Here is a 17,187-nt window from a genome sequence, read left to right as displayed (position 1 = left end):
TATTCGTTGCAAACCTGGAATTATTACTTGATCATCATTTTACTTACGGAAAGCTGGGTGAAAATAAATTTTCCTATAACTAGTGCAAGGAAAATCAATACAAGACATGTTGTGATACATTAAAGGAAATGATAAAATATGCAGTAAGTGTAAATTATGTTAAGAAACTTATTTTACAATAATATATATGTATATTAAGATATTTTTTTAAGTTATCTTTAGCAGAAACAATATTTTAAATTTAAGGAAATTAAGAAGGAAGTTTAAATTCATTTCATATATTTTTAATTCAAATAGAAAATTTCTTTATTACTATATATACACGAATAATTATAATAATATGCCATTAGCATAAACAGTATGACATTCGGTAGGTTACATTTATTATTACAATAGATTAGCATAAACATAAAAATGGAAAAACAGCTTTAGAGGAACATTTTCGAAACAATAAAGAGAAGCAAATCAGTCCTTAGGATAAATGTATCCAAGTTTCATAAACTTTTTGGTACTATTTTTTCAGCCATTACCAGCTCGCTTCAGATATAGTATGCAAGAGATATTAATATTATTAAAATAGAATTATGAGAAAATTTTGTGATGGAAGATGAATTATCGTTATATTCTTTACCCATGTTTACACTATCTTTATCACTGATTACCTGACTATTTTCAGATACAACTATGTTAATCCATCTTAGTAAAGGATATGTCATATCTGTTAAATTTAAAGAGTCTTTAAAGAGATTTGCGCACTTTCCATGGAAATCGTCAGTATCGATGCTCCAAATCATTACACCGGCTAATTCTAAGCTCATCGCGTATTCGATCTGAAAGTTTTAGGAAAATATTATATTGTTGAAGTAACACGTGTAGTACTATCATTTGTTATCGTCGCTTGTAGTAGATCAAACTAATCAACCTTTGCTTTTAAACTCCTCAGATTATCATATACTATAACATGATCATCGTTAATGACATAAGGTGTATCGCTAGTGTCATCCCAGCCAGAAGTCCAGTTACCTTTATGACTCACTAATTCTTCACAAATCTAAAAAATCGTACATGTTATCATTTTATTAGAACGAACAAATAGATAGATTATTATTAATAGAATTAACGTATCTAATCAATATAACAAAAGTAAAATGTACTTCATTATATCCCATAAAACCTTCTTGGTCAGTGTAAGGCCCCTTAAATCCATTTGTTATGGTTGTTCGATTAATTGGACTTTCTTGGGAAGAATTTAATTTGCTTGCCAATATATAAGTTCTACCATACATAGGCAGACCTAAGATTGTTTTATTTGCTGGTGCACCTTTACTTAACAAATAATTAAGTGTCTCCATCTGAAAATTTTATTGCATTATGTGTTCCATCTACGATACTTGTTACTCGTTGTAATTTTTCTATATGTTTTACCACGCTTAGACCGTCTCCACTTCTTAATGGTGCATTCGGAAGCACTTTCTTATCCCATGATCCATGATAATCGTACGCCATTACATGGATATAGTCGAGATATTTGGAAATTTCGGGAATATCGTATGCCGTATCGATAATTGCTTTATTAGAACCTAAAGCTGCTGTTAGTAGATAGTTCGACTCATTGAATGCTTCTTTTAATTGCTATTAGAATAGAGAATACGATTAATTTCTGGCTAAGATAAAAAAACTGTAATTTCGATAAAATTACATTACGTTACGTCGTTTACCTTCACAAGAAGGGCAAAATATAATTTGTCTTCTGGACTACCACCCCGTGATCCTGGATATTCCCAATCCAGATCGAATCCATCGAACTTGTATTCCCTGCAAGATAGAAGCTATCATATAAATCAGCAAAGTATAAAACTATCTTAATATTCGATTCCATACTCAAGGAAGTCCACTACGCTCTTAACGAATATAGATCTTCGTGTAGGGGATGAAGCGAGTATAGAGTAATTTTTACTACCCTCGTTCCATCCTCCGATTGCGAGTAGGATGTTTAGACCTGGATACTGTTCACGAAGTTCGGTCATTCTTTTGTAATTATCTGGAATATTATGACGGCTATAGAACGAAAATGCCATGTATCGAGTAATTTACAATATGTATCTACCCTTGTCAATATCTATGTTGGGATCGAGGCTCGTAATGGTCCATGTTTTGCTGTCTAATCCGGCGAACGCGTATATGATGTGCGTGCAAAGTTCCGGACGGATATAAGGGATTCCAAATTTTCCATCATTATTTCTATAAACGGCCCAGGAGGCGACATAACAAGTTACTACCTTGTTATGCTTAATCCCTAATCGAGCTTAGTGGAGAAAGAAATGTAGTTTTAATGTACAATTATTACAACTTATTTTCTCTTTTCGCAAAAAATTCATTTCCATGTATATACATATGATAGATTATTTTTTTAACCATGTCCCAGGCTCGTTATTTTTTATCGGTAAAATATGCGAACATAAATCGTTCATAAAATATGCCCGCGCGCGCTTTTGTTATTTATTTGATGTAAATATGAAGAACATTAAGTCCTTGAGATAACTTTCTATTAAGTTATGAATTATAGAAAAGTATTTTCAATGATTTACATATCTTCGAGGAATGAAGTTAAACAAAGGTTCCATCGAAATGTCAGATTTCCATTGCATAAGCTACCGAACAAAATGTCAAACGTATTCTAGACTTTCCTCCTCGTTGCATAGTGTGTCACCAAATAATAGCAATGTAATTTACAGCCGGATCACATACGAACTTTTGTATTTTTTATATATATATATACATAGAATATATATATACATATATACATAGAATTTGGTAAAAAGATTGGCTTATCTTATGCCTAACTGCTTTAATACATCATTTATTGAAAAATTTCATCACGTATTATGATGGCTGAATATTGTACTTATAACGAATGGTAAAAGTTGATATTTGAATACTCGTTTCGATCTTCTATTTTTAATTTTAATTTAAATTTTAAATGTCGTATTTTATGCCTCGTTCACTTTATCTACATTTTTAGCATCACGTTTACCATAAATAATTGTAGTTTTATGAATTTTATTTAGTAGAATTATTCCTTATTAGAATTTTATTCCTTATTAGAAACAAATTTGGTCCTCTTTCACCATCGTTCTTTGGATGTAAATACCGTTTGAAATTTAAGTTACGCGCTATCGTGTTAATGTTAAGGGAATGATTTCAATTTAATACGTACTCACCTAGAATACCATTGCTACAGAAGAATAATATTGTAAGCAGAGATAGGAAGATACAGGCCTTCATTATCGAGAACCGCTACACGAATGCCGAGTTATTGTCCTGGTAGATAGCTTTCACTTGACCACAATACGGTACTTCAATCCTCGGAGAAAAAGAAAAGCATTCGCGCGTGTAGCTGGAAAAAGGACGGAGCTAAAACCTGTTGTTGAAAACTCTTGTACAATAAAAGTGTAGAGCAAACAGTAAAGCTTTAAATATATACTATGTGACGAATTTTTAGATAGATATCAGCAGATAACCGAATGGAATGATTCTATCGACTTCCGCTATAGATAGTGGTTATTGATAATCAAAAAAATACATATAAGAGTTATTCATAACCGCTGATATGGACCCAACACTAATTATTATTTCTTGTTATATTATATATATATCACATTTTCCAAGAACGAATTATTCAATAAAAAGAAGATGTTCTTATTCGATACTTTGCGAAGAAGAATTTTATAATTTTATTGAATAATTTGATCTTAGACATTACGTCAGATGAATGAAATTTGATATTTTTGTTAAGGTTGCTGCAATAAGTATCGGCTTTCATAGGCTGCGAACTTCTTTGTGAAAAAATCAATTAATATTATTGTAGCAAGTAATTGTCCTATTAATGACATGTTTATCTTAAACAATTTTTTAATGAATCATAGAGTTTTGTACGAAAATAAATTTCGAGAAAATGCAGTCTCGGGGTACTAATAAAACGTAATACGTAGTTGTCTTCTGCGCCTTCGCGGCAGCCATGCAAACTAAAATTTGAAATTTCTCCATTTCGCGCGGTGTCATTTAGAAAGTTGAAGCGACGAGAGAGCTCGTCAAAAATATGGAAAATTTAGTATACAACGATATGTCACTGCTTCAAAATGGTGAGAATCTCGATTTTAATGCATAATAATAATGCATAATAATGCATAATAATATTTTAACTGTATCATATAACTACATATTTCATATCCTTAGTATGATATCCGTGTGTCTATGGTAAATGAATAATAGTTGATTCATAGTTTTGAAAGGTAGTATTTTCATAAAACATCGTTTCATTAAACATAAAGGAGAAGATTTGTTTATACATTAATGTTCCAAAGTTAGTTTAAATGTTTGTTTGTAAATGGTGGGTGGTAACAGACACTAGCAGTCTTGCATGTGTGCGTTGTGCATCAGGCCCTTAAAACTCGCTCAACCCTGGTTTATAAACATAAGATAAATGACCGGCAATTAATACTGACGCATACGTTCCCATAAACGCGCAACTATTGGCAAAAATCATTTTAGTGATTTTTATTATTATCATCATATATTTTACTTATCAATTATCATTATTGTATATTATACTATACTATCAGTATATTGTCGTATACTATCGTATATATTAAAATCTAGTTCCAATTCCGATCGCTATGAACGCTGTAATCCTGTTCTATACTGAATCGATAATGTTGTGAATATCATTACAATGGTAAATGATTTCAGACCCTCAAGATATGGAATGCAGAAATACATTAACTGATAGATCTATTCTGCACCTCGTCTGTGGTCATATCTCTATTAATATGTAGAAAAAAATATATTTCGGAGATTATTGAAAGCATAATTTCGACTAAAAATCGCTGAATGTTAACAGAGGCATAGGATGTGAAAGGAGATCTTCACCCACCATGATGTCTGTAGTACCATTCGTAAAAGAAAGATAGAGAAAGATGAATTACCAGTAACTCTGTATAGTCATACGGTTCTATTATTACATAATGAATTAAGTCGTTACTGAAAACTAATGAATTGTTCCTCTCTTAAACCAAAATTGTATACTTTTAGATTTTCATTGTAGAAACTGATTTTTAAATAATTTTTTGATGCATATTTAAGGCCGAACTTCTTATCGAATGTTATATACATTATATACATGTATCTACACTTGTTAATATATAATTTTCTGTTTAAAAAGAAATGTATTCTTCGGAACTATATGAAAGTTCAGGTATTTAAACAATTCTATATATATATAAGTTAATCTCGTAAGTAATTAATTGAATAATTTTTTTTGCCGATTTTATTTAAGGAGGTGTAACTTACGAGATATGTACATATCTACTCTTATCAAAAGATACATCCTCTTTTTATAGTCCGTACTGCTCGTCTATGACGTCACAGAGTGGGCGGGGCTGTGTAATATAAGAAATAGAAGTACCTTATTCATTCTATACTCCTGTTCACTACCGGCTAGTTTGAATCAGAATTTATACTCTCAGTAGGTACATATTTAGTTGTTTCTGTATGTGAATGTAGCTTTTTTAGTTTCTGATATTTGAAGTTAATAATTCCAAACATTTTCAATGCAAGTTTCTTAATAGATTTTTGCAATCCTAGATATTTTACATTAACATTAAATATTTTACAATTGATATTGATAGTTAATAATCATAATGTATATACAGAATCAATTGCTACATATAATTATAATTAATTTATGCATTTCTTATTTTCATCTTCAATAACATACATCTGCAAGTTTAGACATTCTGTTTTTATAGTTTTCAATGGAAGTAAATTCTTGTTAGTCATATCAGGGACATCTTCATTGATAATCCATGGAAAATCTTCACAACAAGGATTTTCACTTAAAGTTACATGTGCAGTTTCATATGTTTTAATTTCAATGAAGAAAGATGAATCTTCTGGCAATGGTTTTAAATAAGATTCACACATGGATAGTTTCAAACAAATTGTTCTCAACGATTCTTCTGTTTTTAGATAGTATGGATCTTTTCTAAAATAAATTTCAGATTAGACAATAACATAATGCTGACATTATAAGATTCTTCGCAAGCATACATACTCTGTGCTATTTGCTTGCAATTTTACAAGATCAAAGACAAATTTTTCAATTGGTTCTTTCCTTTTATTACAGAAGACCAGATTCACCGCTCTGACACTATTTTCATCCTCTTTTATTAATTCTCTGATTGCATTTAACACATTTCTTATGTATTCATTGAGCTCAGGATGTTCAGACACATATACACATATGCTGTATATCTTCTTCTTCACAAATATTTCCTTGGGATATAAATTTCTGAAGAACAGAATGTGATTAAATGCTACTTCTAGAAATTCCAGTAGGATATCAGTAGTAACTATAAATAAAATAAGAAATACGTTCCATTACTTATCATCTTATTTATATTTCTCATAAATCAACAAATAATATTTACCTATTTTATTATCAGACATTTTTTAATATATTTATAAAATGATAAAAATATATAAAAATATAGATAAAAATGTGTTTCAATAAAAGAATATTCAATCTTCTATTCTCAGTGTAGGTGATTTTCTCTTGTTGATAATTTTTTATATGTTCATATCTAAAATGATATAACAAAAATGATATTTATGAAATTTCTATTATGTATATGCGAACATATTTAATATTGTTTGTTCAAGAAAGATTATTGCTTTATTTTTAATAAATAACATGGTAAATAAATTCCAAAAAAATATATATATATTAACTTAAACGCGAGAAATTATTTAGCGATTGATTTGACGCGTGCCTAGACCAAAGCCGACTGCATATGGCGGTCAGTGTATACCAGAAACGGTTAGAGTGTTTTGATGATACATTTTCATCTGTTCACGAAAGGTGTCGATGGATGCTTGAGTTCAGTGAGCTTGAAAACGTGACAAGTTTTTTTCGCAGTCAGATAATGTTGTAGAAGAAGCACAGTACTTTACAACATTTGCAGCGGCATTTTTCATAACCTCAACAGTCAGGAACAGTACGGTACTTTTATGTGAGTATATACATACATAGTTTTTGATATACGAAACTGTTCATTTGTTAAATACTAAGCTTTAAGTCGATACATTATTTACGATTATTTTTATATTACTAAACTTTCGAAAATATACGTTTTACAAAATTGATTATTTTATGTGGTACTTTCGTTTTATTTTTATTCTGTAGTGTTGTGCGATTTTCTCATGGCGCGAAATGGAACATGTAATAAATCGAATTTGAAACATATGCATTGTGTTTAAGATAATTTTGCGTAAAGTTTTAGTATAAAATCAAAATAAGATAAAAAGTATCAACATGGAAATATTTGAATTTAATTACTAAAAATATATTATCTGTTTGTTAATATTTTAGATAAAAATGCCGCCAGCAAAAAAGACTGATTTAGACAAATTAGCATGGGCTTGGGTAGAAAGTGTGGTATTAGACCAAATAGAAAGGATACATTTGGAAACTGCATATAGAATAGGTTTAAAAGCATGTAAAAATTGCAAGTAAGTTATATACTTATTTAAAACATTATATATTCATATGAAATAGTATTCTTTTCGATCATATTAAAATAAATGATTTGTTTACAGACGCAATTGCACGAATAATCCACAATGTTTGACTGGATTAGGAGAAGAAAAGTATATGAAGTCGCAACCCGCAGAAGTAATGCCTTTAGAAAGTTCTTTATCTGAATTACGTGACCCTACCCAATATGTTGGTCTAAAGAATTTAGGTGCAACTTGTTATGTTAATAGCTTAATTCAAATGTGGTTTCATAATGAAGATATGAGGTATGTACTTATTAATACTATTAATATTTAGCTTATATTTCATTTATTTGCAAATATCTACTACAAATTGAAATTTCATATTTTCAGGAGGATAATATACAAGTGGGATATCACAGAAGATCCAGAGGAAAGGGAAGCAGTGTGTCAAGCTGAGAAGAAAGGAGTACCGTTTCATCCAGTGACAGCAGTAGGACAGTTGCAATATATATTTGCAATGATGCAATTCGGAAATCGTCGTCTGCTCGATCCTATGAATCTCGCGATCGCATTGTCTTTGGATACTAGAACTCAGCAGGATGCACAGGAATTCTCCAAGCTACTTCTCTGCCATATCGAAGGGAAACTCCAACAAAACTCAGAACTGAAGCAGATGCTGCAGAGGCTGACCCAAGGAAAATACAGCTATATCAATTGGTGGGTTTTCTGAAGTGGAAAACAAATGAGAATTGTCCTAAACGATGATGATGCTGATGATCTTGACGATGAGAACATGGTAGGACACGTTGCTCGCTGCGGTGACTGGTGCGATCAACTGATCTGACCGAGAGAAGCTAATTCCGTCTAAATAACACGAGTTTTATGTTTGACGCAGTTGCTCTAAATGCGGAACTGAATATCCAACCTCCACTACATTCTACGAATTGGATCTACAACTCGCAGCCACTCTGAAAGAGGCAGTAGAGAAATACTTATCTGTGGAACAGTTGACTGGAGCAAATCAGTATCATTGCGTTACCTGCAATGACAAAAAAGATGCGCGCCGGTTTATACGCTTGGAATCTCTTCCAGAAACATTAAACATACAATTAATGCGTTTTGTGTTTCATAGGTACTTTTATTTTATTACGTATTAAATTATATTATACTATTAGATTGTTATATATGTTAATAGAATATGTTACTTTGCTTTGTTAGGGATTCCGGGCAGAAAAGAAAGTTGAATTCTTTTATACAATTCCCGGAAGATCTGGATATGTCAGAATATGTTAGGTGTCCGCCACAAACTCATTTGTACAATCTCGTCGCAGTTTTAAGTCATAAAGGCCCATCTGCACATTCAGGTCACTATATTGCGAATATATGCAATTCAAATGGTGAATGGTATCAATTTAGTGACGATAAAGTGGAAAAAATGCAGAATAAAAGAATCGAGGATGGTGTTAGTGGTGAGTACAAATTTTATTATAATATAATAAAGAAATTATTTAATAAAACGATAAAATGTAGTTAGAATTTTTTATTACAGAGAATTCGAAGGTAGTAAAACGGGGACGTATACCGAAAGGATTTTTGTCTTCTAATACCGCGTATATGTTAGTTTATAAGAAAGTCACACCAGAAAAACGAACATGTAGTACAAAGAAAAATAAGTTGAAAAAGTTAGATGGAGAAACCAATAGTAATAATAATGCAACAACTATGGAAAAGATTTTAATAGTTCAAGAAAAATCAGACTCATTAAACGAAGAGAAACACAGATGCGATACAATGTCAGGTGTTTCTGATATAAATAATTCTGAGAAAATATTGAAACCTGATGTGGAGAGCAAACAGGAAATGGAAACCTTGAAGGCATCTCCAGAAAATGTTGCAATGGCACAGTCTGTGAACGCAGATTCTACCTTTGATGAACAAAATGGCAAACATTACGAATTCGACAATAAAGAAAATAAGCTCGATGTGGATACGAAGAAACCAGTTGTAAAAGTTTTGAAATTGGACTACAAGCGGTTAAATGGTGCTGCGCATAGAGCTATGAGTTGTGGGGAACGTGATTTTTACGAAGAGGTTGGTATATTTAGATTTTCTTTTATTTCTCTTATGGATATTCATATGGACTCATTATCTTACTTTATAGATGGAGTTTGAAAATTGGGAAGTGAGTACAACGTTGCGTGACTTAGTGAGGCAAGAGAATGTGAAACACGAATTAAGTTTATTGGCTATTCAACAAGAAAAAGTAGGTATTAATAACAGCAACAGATTGAGTTTAATCAGTTAAGAAGCATTCTCAACGATGTTTCTTGTAGCAAAAGGAGATCGAAGATCAGAATTTAAAGAGACAACTTGTCATAGACGTGTATAATATTATTTCGAACATAGTTTCGTGGGACACATATCAATGGATTCCAAACGATTGGTTATCAAAATGGCTCAATGGACACTTATCTGTCGATGGAGTACCACCAATAGACAATTCTACATTAATGTGTTCGCATTATCGACTTGATCCCTTGAAAGTGAATCGTGCAAAGTGTATACCTGTCTCAGCTGCGGATTTACTTTATGATAAATATCGTGGAGGACCGCGATTAGATGAAAATTCTTTTTGCGAAATTTGCGTGAAACGTCGGTACAAGCTACTTCGTTTCAAGATATCGCTTGAACGTGATCACAAGGAAGTTAGTGAACTCGTTCGAAATTTCAAAGAACCGTGAGTCTCCTGTATTAATAATAATTTTAAAACGAACGCATTATTTTGTAAAAGAAAAGTAAATTTTATTTTCATGGTAACAGGTCTGAGACTAGTTATATCGTGGGTGCTGATTCGCTGAGATCATGGCGAAGACTTGCGATGGAAAAATTTACGGACGATATGGAGCAGGAAATTGAGGATGAAGATTGTCAAGATCCGAGTGGTTCGCAGGAAGATAGTAAAAGTGGTACAAGTAAAGAAAGTGAAGGACTGAAAGAACCGGTGGAAGGTGAAGAGAACGAAGTCATAATCTATTTCAATGAAGATTTACTTTGTGAGCACAGTTCATTGAAAACACCAGATTCGACAAGAAAAATAGTGCCCCGTGAAGCTTGGGTGATACTTCGAAAATATTTCCCAGAGTCCAAGGAGTACTCTATTGGTGCCGCGTCATGTTCGATTTGCGAGGTACTTTTTCGTACATATTTGTATATTTAAATAAAGATAAAACATTTTGATATATGCATGTATATTGATCTATCTTACTGTTCAGGAGAAAATGGAGAACGCGCAGAAAGCAAAAAAGGACGACAAGATAAAAGCCAAACAACAAAGGGACGAGTTAAACGACTTGTATCACGGCCGAAATAGGAACGAAATATTGAAGTGTGAAGATCCAGAAAAAACATTTTATATCGTCGAGAAGGGTTTTTTGGACAGTTGGCGTTCCTTCATTCGGTGAGTCTGATTATTTGTGTGTTTTCAACATTCGTAGCCTATTCAATTTCATTGAACAATTATGACTAATGAACAATATAAAACGCTTTATTTCGAATTCGTATTAAATTATTCGTATTAAAGTACTCTAAATTCTTAGGGTACTTTATGTTACATATTTTGAAATATCGCTCTCAAAATATCTTATGTCTGCTAAAATTTGCTACAGTAAACATATAAATTAGTAAACTCAATATTGCATGTTTTAAAATAAAATATGCTCTATGATTCGGACTTCTGAATGTAGGAATTATATATACGGATAGCACTTATATCATATATGTTTGTATGAATGTGAGAAATTTCTATATTTCGAAGATAGAATAGAGGGGTGGGGGAGGAAGTGTAGGGCACAGAAGCAAGTTAGAAACGGAAGAAAGAAAGAGGATAGAGGGAGAAAGGAAAAAAGAGAAGAAAGAGGACATAAGTCAATAGTTCTATACCTCTAATATTTCTCCTTATTCAAAGCAAAGGAAACCAATAAATAGATTCATATACTTAATTATTAGAAAAGTATTCAATACGAAAATAATATTATCAATATTCAAACTTGAGAGAGAGGGAGTTGTCTTTCAAAAGACATTTTTATCTTACTATACATAATCATGAAACAAATTCATAGAATTTTTTCAAATTCCAAGTTGAAAAGATCTGAGTTCCTGAATCTTGAAAGATCAGTGTCCCTCACAGTAATAAGAGCAAGTAGATATGTAACGAAAGCTAACACACAGGGAAACAGCGAGGATAGAAGAAAGAAAGAGGGAGGAAGAAGATAGTAGGGACGCATTAACGAGCTTTTCCTAATTATGAGAAAAAACTGGACTGTGCGATTAAGGGCTGCGCTGGTCTCTCCCCCATACTCATGTAGACGGTGGGCCAGGAGAGCAGCGTGGAAAACTAATTGAAACCGCCTAACGACCCGCCGGCAAATGATACATCAGCCTCGAGGAAACTGGCCTCGCCACGCCGTCTTAATACCGTTTCGCCTTATTCGACGCTCATCGGCCATCGAGCAATTTCGTCTTTTACTCTCCCTTTTCCGGCCCGCTTTCCTTCACGATCTCTCCCAATCGTGTTCCCCGCGTTCCACTTGCCTCCTCGCACGCCTAATTACCAGTTCCAACGAAGATCGAGGACGCATCTGTGCGAACGATTTATCGTTGTTTGTCTTCGATAGAACGTTGTTTCGTAGAAAATTTGTTTCATATATTTTTAACTTAATTAATGACTTGGGGATCAGATATCGATGTACTTATTTGTCACTGTAGAAGCATAAAATTTAGTAAATTTTGCGAACAACGATGCTGCGAAAATGAATCACGTTTGGGATAGATAGTTTATATGAAATAAAATGTAATATAGTATAATATGAATTTTGAGTCCTGGAAAAACATTTTATTATCGATATGGTGTAACAAAATTCTCTTATATCATACATTCGTAGTGTCAATGTTGGTTCAGTTGAAATTATCATTTGTCCCAAAATAGGGATTAAATCTTTCCGACACTGGTGGTAAAAAAAGCGATTTTAATGTCTGGACGGGTGTTACGAGCGTGTGGGATGATTATATGCTTCCTCCTGGATACTCAAGATTGACGGATTCAAATTTGCCTGGGCTTAAGTCCCGCGGGTTCCACGGTTTACGGACAGCCGGCTAAACTGGGATCAACCCTTTACGCGGATTACAGCGTGTGTCATGTCACGCTTGATTTCGGTACATGCTAAAGGGGTGTGAAAACCAGAAACAAGTGGTCCTCCTCTCTTCTCTTGCTAAGTATTTAAAATAGCAGGAGAAGAACGAGAAGTTTAATTAGGTGCTTGTAAAAGCGCTCGTAACGCTTATCGATCCAATCAAATTTTAACGAGGCCTGACTATTATAAGTAGCACTTCAGCTTTGAAAATCATTTCGTTTTTGTTTCTCTCTTTTTCTTCCGCAATTTATATTGATACATTTTTCTTGATAATATTTTCTTCTGGCTATCAGGAAAAGTTCTTCCGTCAGACTTTATTTGTATATTTATACTGTATTTAGGGATTTACGGAGAAATTAACTGCTGTTGATAATTCAATCAATAAATTATTCTACGATAAAGTACATTTTAGGTTGCATTTTCTACGAGTGTCGGATAAATAAATTTGTAATGAAAGCGATCTTCACACTTTTCTTAGGTAGCTTATTTAGATCTTTATAAAAGTTTTGTTTCGTATAAGTGACGAAGCTAATATGTTATGTGAATATTTGGAAAGTCGATAATTTCGTAAGAACGTGTTCCTTTTCTTAGATACGAAATTCCGATAGAACATAGAATTTTCTAAATAAAAACGATCGAAGATAGTTATTCAAAGAATGTCCGCAGAATTTTATTTCACATTCCATCCATTTCGTAGCCAGCGAAAATGTTACTCCGGATTCGTCGTAGATACTTTACCCTTTGTCGAGCAAGGGAAAAGGTAGAAAATATTTTTCCACACCCGGGCCATTGTCTTTTCTCGCATCTCTGGGTGATTAATCCTTCATACCCCTTTTTTCGCGGTGGTCATTATCGAAAAATCTCCCGGTGGATTTTCCGTTCGCGATAATTTACACACGAAAATTCAAACTTCAAAGACAAATGGATATTTTAATTGCGCACGTATCAGAAACCTTCCCATCTTAGGTTTTTAAACGTATTAATCTTAGTTTCTAACCAGTTTTATTACTTCCCTATATCTCTTCCATTAGCCGTACACGTTGAAACAAACTGCTGTGATGTCAGTTTGAGACAAACGTGTATACTGTTCGATCTTTCCAGTATTTTATGTTGAAAGGTACATCATCCGGGTTTCTCTTTATTAGCAATTAACGAAGACCCGTTAATCGTTCTCGACGAGGTCTTCCCACCGGCGCGGCAGGAAGCTCCTCGCGTCTCAGGGGAAACAAATGGTGTCGCGGATTGCAATCTGTTGGAGCTGCCTCTGAACAAAGTCCTCCACCAATCCGTCAACGTCACCTGAATGGATCTGTGAAAGGATTAGGTATTTGCATAGACGATCGCTCAACTTCTATCGAGAAAGAGCACCTTCTTTTTTATTGGTCTCGACATAGCAGAGACGGTTCCTTTGGTCCCTAAACTTTGCGTTGCAACGCGATGAAACCATGGATCTTCTGAAACGTATGAAATTTTTGAACGTATTGTCCTTTGAGTATCTTCAGTGGAAAGGAGATACTTGGACTGTGCTGTAGTACTTGGAGCGATAATTCGATAGAACGATGTGGTACGAAAAGCATTAACAGAAAAATTGTGTCGTGAAAACCGAGTTGAACGTTCTGATTTTGCCTTTTTAGCAGAGCGGTCAGAAACCAGCGAGGACAGTGAGAATAATTAGTCATTTATGAGGCCGTAAGTGGGGCCGCAAATCGGCCCCTCTCAAAGGGACAAGGACGCTGGGACGGCGCGGCGTTATCTCGAAATTATTAATCATATCGTAACGCGTCGCACCGATGAAGAAAGAGAGGCGACCGGAGAAGGGGAGAAAGAGCCACGAACCACCGTCTCCATGGACTTATCTGACACCTTAATCAATTCCAAGTTATTAATTACGGACCCTGCCCTCCGCGCCGCCATCGCGCTGCTCCTCCATCAAACCCATAGCCACACGCTTCAGAAAGCCACCATAGCATTGTCTGCGGCTTACAATGCAGTGTCAACACGATCAGAGTCACACTTTCACCCTGACGATCATTAATAATTATTTAGCGAACCTTAAGCCGCCCTCGAACGGGTCTCGTGCAAATTGCAACGATTCTTCCCCAATTTCTCTCGATTCTCGCTGCTTATTTATATTTTTCAATTAACCTACTGAAGTGCCTTAACGATACAATAACGTTTGAGGCAACGATTAATGGGACACGTGGTATCATATGCGCATTGTTGAAAAGCTCAGGAGTAAAGGAATTCAACGAGCGAGGTTTCAAATTTCGCCAAAAATTTATAATATCTTTAATTTTCTATATTTCTGAGCTTCGATTTTCTTCGTGTTTAGTTTATTCGTGCACGGTGCAGGCTTGTAGACGCGAAACTGATTAAACAGAACTAAATATAACGCTAACAACTCTTTGTCTTATCCTTTGTATTATAAAGTACTGAATAATTATAACTGTCGCGATTCGTTTATTTCCAAATACTTTAACGGAGAATACAGTGCGCTCCACAATCGAGCAGTTCCGTTAGCCTCGTATATACAGCAGCATTTTACTTTAGTCAGGATGGTGCCGAACAAATTCCGACTATTTTGCGTACATTTGGCAGAGGGGTGCTGTTTGCGCGAGGGGTGGCGCGAGAGGAGGACGGATGGGTGGCCACGGAAGGAAAACTATAAATCATTCTACGAGGCGTGCTGTGTTGAAGAAGAAGGGAGTTAGGGAAGGGGATAGTGGGGTGGCTCGTAGTCGTCGTGCATCGACTCGCGAAATCCAACTACCCTTAAATAAGTTGATTCATTGCAGGAGGCCTTTGCAGCCAGTCCAGAGTCGAAGCTACCCTCTTTTCCTCCTTCTTGGAGCCACTCTCGACACTTTCTCCCTTTCTTTCTCTCCTTGCACCGATTTCTTCTGCTCGCTTTTTTATTCACCGTGAAACATAGCAATCGCAAAGAAATAACTTAGACATTGGTTGTTTTCTAATTTGTCGCGTTACATGAATTATCTTTGATCCCCTGAAAAAAGGGGCGCTCTATAGATGTAGACAGACAAAGTGTTTCAATTAGATGGATCGAAGGATAGAACGGGGGAGTGAAAAGTGTATTTTCGGCCGGTCACAGTAGCTTCATAAAATCGAGCATGTCAATTACCGTGAGAGTCGGGAAGAGCTGCACCCTACGCCAATATCAAGCGGGTAGCTTATGGGACGACGTAAACGAATCTCGAACGGGAACGTCGATATTTCATCGGTGGAAATGAGACGCGAGCGAACGCGGTTAAATTTCTTTGACGACGGTGACAAAATATTCTATTCTCTTAAGAGGAAGTAGATTCTGATAATATCGTACGACTTTCGTTGCTCTTTCCCTAATAATTGGAATAGACTTGGAATGATTTGGGATTAAAGAAGGAACAAAACTTACATGTGAAATAGCGTATCGAAGTCGCATCATTATGGACAGCATAATGTGAAAATAGCCTGCGGTATCCGTTTCCTAACAAAACTCTTGGTTCCGATGATTTTCACTATGACAGTGCCATAGATTTTCTGCTTAACCGTATCTCGGAAACTTTTTACTTCGATTCTCAGCAAGGTTAAAACGTAAGAAAGGATTCCACGATCCATCGGATTCTGACCAGAATGTTAACGGGGAGGGAGGATACGCTTTATCTTTCCTCTCATTAAACGCTGCCAAAAGCAAACCCTGAAAACCTAATGAACTCGGGTCGTGGCGTTTTCTCCAGGCGCACAAGTTTTGCTTCTTCCTGTCCTTTCCTGAAACTGGTGAAAGAGCCAGGGAATATACAAAAGAACGTAAGGAAGAAGGAGACGTGAAAGCAAAGCGGATAGAAAGAAGAAGAAGAAGAAGAAGAAGAAGGAAGAGAAGAAGAGAAAGAAGAAGATGAAGAAGAAGAGGAAGAAGAGAGAAGGCGTTGAGCTCGCTTTGCCCGAGCACTGATGATAGTTTTTGCTCGGCAAGATTTTTTGCCACCACCCCCGTAGCCACCCCCCGGGGGTGGATGATATATGACCGCCCCCGAGACACTGGCCACCCCCGGTGGGAGAAGTAGAAGGAGAAAAAGAGACGGGGCGAGGGAGATACATCCTGATTCCGGAAGAATTCCTTATGTACGTGCGCGTGCATTTATGTTTCAAACGATGATCGTTAGTGCGAACTTTCGCCGAATTTATGGGGTGCGTTTTCCACCATAGTAATGGCCATTTGATTGTTTCTATCAATTATACGATTCATTTAGAAGACGCTGGAGGAAAGGGAGAAACGTAGCGGTACTTTGAGAATTGGAAATTTCATTTTCGTTAGAGCAAAATAGCATTTTCCCATACACCGCGATAGATAAATCACAATCTGTACGGTCCAGAGCGAATTCGCTAAATTTATTCTTTTTTTGCATTTCTGACAAGTTCGCCACCTTTAGGAACTATATGCAAC

At 35.0% G+C, this 17,187-nt stretch overlaps 3 protein-coding genes across 4 annotated transcripts in view; 1 reads left to right on the top strand and 2 right to left on the bottom strand.

The window, feature by feature from the left end:
• Window positions 1-279: 279 nt before the first annotated feature.
• Window positions 280-3,432, bottom strand: LOC117206022 (probable chitinase 2). 2 transcript variants are annotated; one of them, XM_033444980.1, is made up of 8 exons: window positions 3,222-3,432; window positions 2,108-2,305; window positions 1,882-2,041; window positions 1,719-1,815; window positions 1,426-1,632; window positions 1,155-1,352; window positions 923-1,051; window positions 280-830 (listed from the first exon to the last, which is right to left on the bottom strand). In XM_033444980.1, the coding sequence occupies exons 1-8, from the start codon at window positions 3,283-3,285 to the stop codon at window positions 540-542; spliced, it is 1,344 nt and encodes a 447-aa protein (XP_033300871.1). In that variant the 5' UTR covers window positions 3,286-3,432; the 3' UTR covers window positions 280-539. The 2 variants fall into 2 exon arrangements, with proteins under 2 accessions (XP_033300871.1, XP_033300879.1); XM_033444988.1 differs by having other exon boundaries at window positions 2,108-2,241.
• Window positions 3,433-5,725: 2,293 nt separating this feature from the next.
• On the bottom strand, window positions 5,726-6,830 carry LOC117217304 (mitotic spindle assembly checkpoint protein MAD2B). The gene is made up of 3 exons (XM_033464817.1): window positions 6,489-6,830; window positions 6,113-6,410; window positions 5,726-6,043 (listed from the first exon to the last, which is right to left on the bottom strand). Exons 1-3 carry the CDS (start codon window positions 6,505-6,507, stop codon window positions 5,737-5,739), a joined length of 624 nt encoding a protein of 207 aa, XP_033320708.1. The 5' UTR covers window positions 6,508-6,830; the 3' UTR covers window positions 5,726-5,736.
• Window positions 6,831-17,187, top strand: part of LOC117217293 (ubiquitin carboxyl-terminal hydrolase 48-like) — a 76,457-nt gene continuing 66,100 nt past the window's right edge. The window contains exons 1-11 of the mRNA XM_033464804.1: window positions 6,831-7,070; window positions 7,430-7,569; window positions 7,657-7,860; window positions 7,948-8,274; window positions 8,453-8,689; window positions 8,776-9,026; window positions 9,107-9,648; window positions 9,719-9,820; window positions 9,891-10,294; window positions 10,378-10,744; window positions 10,830-11,014. Coding sequence (XP_033320695.1) covers window positions 7,436-7,569; window positions 7,657-7,860; window positions 7,948-8,274; window positions 8,453-8,689; window positions 8,776-9,026; window positions 9,107-9,648; window positions 9,719-9,820; window positions 9,891-10,294; window positions 10,378-10,744; window positions 10,830-11,014 — 2,753 coding nt within the window. The 5' untranslated portion in view covers window positions 6,831-7,070; window positions 7,430-7,435. The remainder of the gene's footprint in view (window positions 7,071-7,429; window positions 7,570-7,656; window positions 7,861-7,947; window positions 8,275-8,452; window positions 8,690-8,775; window positions 9,027-9,106; window positions 9,649-9,718; window positions 9,821-9,890; window positions 10,295-10,377; window positions 10,745-10,829; window positions 11,015-17,187) is intronic.

This window comes from Bombus bifarius, unplaced genomic scaffold (genome assembly GCF_011952205.1).
Source record: "Bombus bifarius isolate JDL3187 unplaced genomic scaffold, Bbif_JDL3187 scf7180000007966, whole genome shotgun sequence".
NCBI lineage: Eukaryota > Metazoa > Arthropoda > Insecta > Hymenoptera > Apidae > Bombus > Bombus bifarius.
The sequence above is the reverse complement of the archived record's forward strand: the minus strand, read 5'-3'. Positions and strand labels throughout refer to the sequence as shown.